Source organism: Etheostoma cragini, chromosome 1 (genome assembly GCF_013103735.1).
Source record: "Etheostoma cragini isolate CJK2018 chromosome 1, CSU_Ecrag_1.0, whole genome shotgun sequence".
NCBI classification, from domain to species: Eukaryota; Metazoa; Chordata; class Actinopteri; order Perciformes; family Percidae; genus Etheostoma; species Etheostoma cragini.
In genome coordinates, this window is record NC_048407.1 from 11,606,955 (window position 1) to 11,612,954 (window position 6,000).

The 6,000-nt window shown below is 36.2% G+C and overlaps 1 protein-coding gene across 1 annotated transcript in view; it reads right to left on the reverse strand.

Annotated features, from left to right (window-relative positions):
• Positions 1-5,768, reverse strand: part of map2k5 (mitogen-activated protein kinase kinase 5) — a 54,177-nt gene extending 48,409 nt beyond the window's left edge. The window contains exons 1-3 of the mRNA XM_034877661.1: positions 5,303-5,768; positions 5,058-5,106; positions 2,819-2,886 (exon numbers count right to left, since the gene is read on the reverse strand). Coding sequence (XP_034733552.1) covers positions 2,819-2,886; positions 5,058-5,106; positions 5,303-5,434 — 249 coding nt within the window. The 5' untranslated portion in view covers positions 5,435-5,768. The remainder of the gene's footprint in view (positions 1-2,818; positions 2,887-5,057; positions 5,107-5,302) is intronic.
• Positions 5,769-6,000: the final 232 nt, after the last annotated feature.

Sequence of the window (6,000 nt, forward strand, 5' to 3'; positions counted from 1 at the left end):
ACAGTGGTGTCTGTCTTTCAAGGTGTCGAACAATGATTAGAGATGCCTGGAAGACTAGTGGGTCTCACAGGAGCATGTAGCAATCAATGTTCTTAGTGATGGGGGATACTTTTCACAATAAATGCCCTCTGCAGACTGATGTTAATTAAGTGCTGAATTTGAGTATTCATTTTGCTCAGCAACAAGGAGCATTAATTTTTCTCAAAGCAATGTTAAAGCAGAGATCTTGAATAAGAAAAAAGTGTAGTGACAGTATATTTAAAAGTCTGGTTGTAAATGGATCAATTAATTATCACAAACATACACACACAAAGAAACATGTGCAAACATGAGGCAACCATGAGAAACTAATGAATTATCCCACCTTTCACCTAACATGCGTAATTCCTATTAATTTCACATAATGGCTGTCTGCTCACCTGGAATTAACAACACTGAGGAAAAAATTCACCGGTGTCTCTACGGAGGCCAAATGAAAACCACAGCAAACAACCAAAAAAATCCTTTGCATAAATGACTGCTGAAATGCTAACACTTGCATAGGACATTTAAAGTACTCGGCTAGTGTAAATTAGATTTTAGTGAGCCCAGTATTTTCCAGGGGATCAGCAGCTTTTTGTGCACCTGCCTGTCCCATGAGGAGTAGAAAGCCATCAGGGGTTCCTGGATTTGTTTGCCAAAATATTGTGGCTTTTGAAATCTGCGGACAAAGCAGTGCAGTGTTGTAGATATTACATTTTGTGATACATGTCAGGGTCGGAATTCAATGTGCTGTAGAGACAATGTACTACCAGGGACACTGATGGCTCCAATTGTAGCTTGTTGTGTTTTAAAATTGCTTCTTTGCTATTTAAAAATGCACAGGTATATCAGCGATAATTACTAATATTTGTCTGATCATGCATCAGATTAGTATAAAAGTCCAATTATCTGTTCTTTAAAAACTATGAGGCTTAATTTACGCATTTACAAATTTCCTGAAAGAACCAAACAATAGAACTACACCATCAATCTACGTTAGCAGCATCATTTTACTTCCAAATAAAGTTGTTAAATGACTATTAAGATGTACATTTAGCATACAATACACACAACAATGGTGGTAAATGGTGATACCAAAACACCCATGACAGGAAATCCCAGAAACCTAATTGGTGCATAAATCCTCAAATACTGTGATTTTCTCAAGAGCTACTCCCATTCCCCAGAACACAAAATCGCAAGAAAACTTAAAAACATGTCAGCCATATTTATGCTGGCTGAGGTCAATACTTTCTCCATCCCTGTTTTATAACACTCATCTCCACAACAGCTGTCTCTTTTTGTCTAATCACCCTGCTACCCTATGCTACTTAATGATTAAAAAGCAACCACAAGTGAATGCATGATAAAAATGGACAAAAAACAAGGAGTGTAAATTGTGCCTGTGGCTCCAGCAGCATCATTGTGAGCTGATGGGGGGTAAAAGACATCCACAGATGAAAGTAGATTTTGAACAATTCTGCAGCCCAGGGGGCCTCGTTCTTTAATGAGGCAAAACTTTAAGTACTGAATAATAAATAATAAAAATTGACAGTTCATTTAGCTTTCAGTGTACCTCGCAGAGAAACCCATTACACGCCATTACTCTTACTGTCCGGGGCATGAACAGTAAGTATGGTGGAATATGAAAATGTACTGCACTAGGTGGGTGAGCTGAATAAGTAGTTGAAGTGTGTGTGTGTGTGTGTGTTTGTAGGTGCGTGTGTGTGTGTGTGTGTGTGTGTGTGTGTGTGTGTGTGTGTGTGTGTGTGGGGCTATAACTACCAATACGCTGTTCTTTTGACTTGGGATACAAATAACTGGATGAGGCTAAATGAGTCTTTATAAGTCCCTGAGTTGCAGATAAATACAATAAAAGTTTAGAAGAGGAAACAAGAAGTCAAGATTTGTTAATCCTATCTGGTCATCATCATCTACCTATCATTTTAGAAGTGTTTTACTAATGGTGCCACATTATAGCAGCTAGCCTTTTCTTAACTGACTTCTTTAAGAAATTGCAATATCTGATGGATCCGACAACAGTTAACACCAATAATTAAGGTTTTAGTGAGCATGGAAGGGATCATGTACTTTTAAGATTAGCTACTGCAGCAAAAATACACAGTGGCATCAGGCAGTATTCAGAACCCTTCACTCTTTGCACACTTTTTGCACACGCGTATTTCTGCTACATAGTACCTCAACTTGCCCTGACTTTTTGGGTTTTTCATTAGGAAAAAAAGTCCCTGGTACCTGCTAACAGGTACTTTTTTAGTACCACCTCAGTCAAGGAACAAGCGAGCTGAGGCAATACCAAAGGTGATGTGAAAACCTGCAGACTGATTGGTTGAGAGAATCATCACTATTGTGTACTGAACATACCCGTCGTGTTTAAGTAGTTTATCCAGCCGTGTTTTTTTGCCGCCTTCAGCTTCTTTTGAAACTAAATTTGTCTTCTGGCAACAGCCACATGCCGAGAATCAAGAGCAACAAAATGCACGTGAATACCCGAATGCGGAAAATGTTGTGTCTTCGCCTTATTCGCGCAATTAACGCCGCCCCCGTGATTTGCATCACTGTAGGATGATACACTGTAGACAGAAATGGTCAGGACCAATACAGTACGGTCTGACCTAATGTGTACACTTTTCATTAAAACTACTTACTAATGATGAAATAGCCCTCGCAAAAAACTGCTACAACATTTAAAAAAAACTAAAATACAATTCTGTTTTGCAATTTGTGGAGTGGTTGTGTGACATTGGTGGAAAAATTACAAATTAATTTATATACTTACATACGACAACATGGCTTTGAGTTCTTCATCACTTCTCACAGTGATTCTATCACCCACCTCGTCTTCATCTAAAAACAGAAGCATTTCATTATTTGCACTGTAAAACTTTAACAAAATAGTAAGGCATACACAGCTTTAAATATAGTGCGCAACAATAAATCAACTATTTTATATACCTAATTAATACAATTTAAATGATAAAGATTGATAAAATCATTTTTTATAAAACTGGATTAATTTAGAAAAGATAAGATTAGTCCACTGTATGTGTGATGTACCAAATAAACAGCAATCTGTAACTATAATAATATTATGAAAACCGTAAAAGCAAGGAAAGCAAGCAAAGAAAAAAGATAAGTAACAAGGCTGCTGCAACATTTTGGATGCCCGACATGCAAAGGGATGCATGACCTCTCCACATATACTTTCAACACAAATAATAAAATTATATTAATTAGCCAATAATGACATGCAATTTATATCTTACACAATTTTATAAGAAACACAATTACCACTGCATGCAAAATATAAGACAATTTACAAAAAACAGCAATAATATATTTGCCATTAATAAGCAGTGCTTTACGGTTTATACTCTTGCCCTGAAAATTACACAAACACAAAAAGAGTTATTTTTCTACTATTATAATCACCTGTATCCACCACATGTAACATAAGCATCAGAACAAGCTATTTAGAATTAATCCTGCTAAAAAGGGATTTCATATGTCGCAATCATACAGAAAAATGTTCTTGCATTTTATACATAAGTGTTTTTTCATGAGAATAAAGAGCAAGAAAACAAAAAAATTGTTTCATCTTGTTTATTAGGCTATAAGTTACTCTATAAAATAGCAGCATTCCTAATATTTTGATGCACATCAATAAGCAGGATGCAATTAATTGATTAATGCTTTTTCCTGACATCTCCACATACAGTAGCCATATACATCTAAACAAATAATACCTTAATTAAGTGAAAAACTACAGAAATTACAATTATATTTTATAATAACTTATTTTACATGAATTATGGTTATCTATCTCTGTTTACATTTTAAATTAATTCTGGTTTTTTGTGCTTATTTTATGATATGTAAGTTTCTTTATTGTTAAAGTCATTTTTAAATGTTTCAGAATGTTTTCATCTGATGATCATAATGACCTGTAACAGCAAACGAGACTGACATTGAAGATAACACTATTTTTGTATAGTTTTCATTAATGCCTAGGGAAATAATAGTTTTTTTCCCGCCCTGTACTCATGTAAAGCTTTCTATGGTTTGGAAACGTGCTGTATAAATCTAAGTTATCTTATTATCTTATTATGTTAGTTACTACAACAAACTATTAATGCTTTGGCTCATGACACAGTGATAGTAACACCGGGTTTAGCTCACAAAACATCCAAAGTCGGCTAAGTTACCGTATGCAACACTTGAAACGCAACAAAGTTAACTAAGTTAACTTATGCAATACTTGAAACGCAACAAAGCATCTCTTTTTGTATACTGTATGAAGAAAATACCTTTATGACAGGAATGTGGTAAAAATACTACCGCTTTGGTCAAAAGTGGCAGCTAGAATCAACAAAAACTGAAAGTTAGATATAGCCACTTTAAGCATTTTGTGCTGCATTTCTTGTATGAAAGGTGCTGTACTAATGAAGGGCTCCCATACCGCAGTTGGGGGGCTTCTCAGTAGAGCTCCAATAGTTGATCGACATAAAAATAATAATAATAGGCAAGTATTTGGATAATCGATTCATGTTTAAAGTAATTTTTCATGCAATAAAAAGGGAACAAAAAGCTGTTTTCAGCCTTTTAAAATATGCCTACATGAGACATTTAAAAGACAACCCCTTTGAATTTAAGTAACTGGGATCTTTCCCTTTCTTTCTGACATTTTAGAGACCAAGCGATTAATCGATTAATCAAAAATAATCGGCCGAAAAATCAATAAAGAAAATAATTGTTAGTTGCAGGCCTAGTTGTCAGTAACAGCATGTCAGCTAGTGTATTATAGGTATACGATTTTGTTGTACAACATAATGTAACAATGAGAAACACAGTATACTGTATATGTTCTGTAGGTCACTTAGAGGGTTCACAGTAGGCCTGGCTACTGTTTAATTTTATAAGGAGTTAAACAAAGTGCTGTGATGTATTACAGCCCTAGCTGCGGTGGTAGAGTCCGTGTTTCAGAAGCAAAGTAATACAAGTATAATACACACACTCACATTCAAAGGCCGTGACAGTGGCTTCAGGCATGACATCTCTGATTGCAACCTGAAAATGTTTGTCAGAGTGAAAATAACAGAGACAATAATGCTGTAAAATGTTGTAAATGTTTAGTGTATCTAAGACACGCACACGTGTACAGAAATCAAGTGTCTAATTCAAACTGTGTGCATGTTATCTCCCTGTAACGTAACATCAGTTTTAAATGACAGTTAGCTAGCTCTCTAGCATTGGGAAGACTTACCAGTAAGTCATTGAAGTTCAGAAGAGATGGACAGTCAACGACCGAGTCCATGTCACCTGATGGCGTTTTTATACGGATCTCTATTGCCTCGGTGTCCATTGCGCAGAGGTTATTTAAATCGAGTACGAGCATAAAGAGGAACACTTAAGCCTCATGATAACACTAGGCTGGCTGTCTATGCTAACGAGCTAATTTCCTGCAGTGGTTTGCTAACGAGACATGCTAGCATCCTGCTCAGTGTAAACACTTTTCTCAAGTGATACGGGGATTTGAAAACGTTACCCGTGGAGCTCGGTAAATTGTCACGTTATAACCGCATGAAAGGTTTAGCTTTAGCTGTAAATATGTTTTCGCCACCTCGCTGAGGCAAAGTTTTACACTGTTATCTGAGATATAAAGCCATGAAGCTAGTTTCAAGGAAAATACAACAGCATTTCCGAATCAACATCCGCTGAGGGAGTTTCAAAATAAAAGACCTCTGTCCCTGAATCCACTCATCCATGTTGCTATTTAACTGTCAAGTGAGAGCTCTGACACAAAAGTAGTGAGCTCCACCTTTACCAGCTGCAACATTAGTGATGCCTATACATTACTGCATCACTCATTAAAATCCGGGGTTACTTGTAACAGAGTACCTTTATTAATGTAGGCTGTTGCCCACTCTATGGTAAAAAAAAAAAAAAAAACTTAAGAAAGTT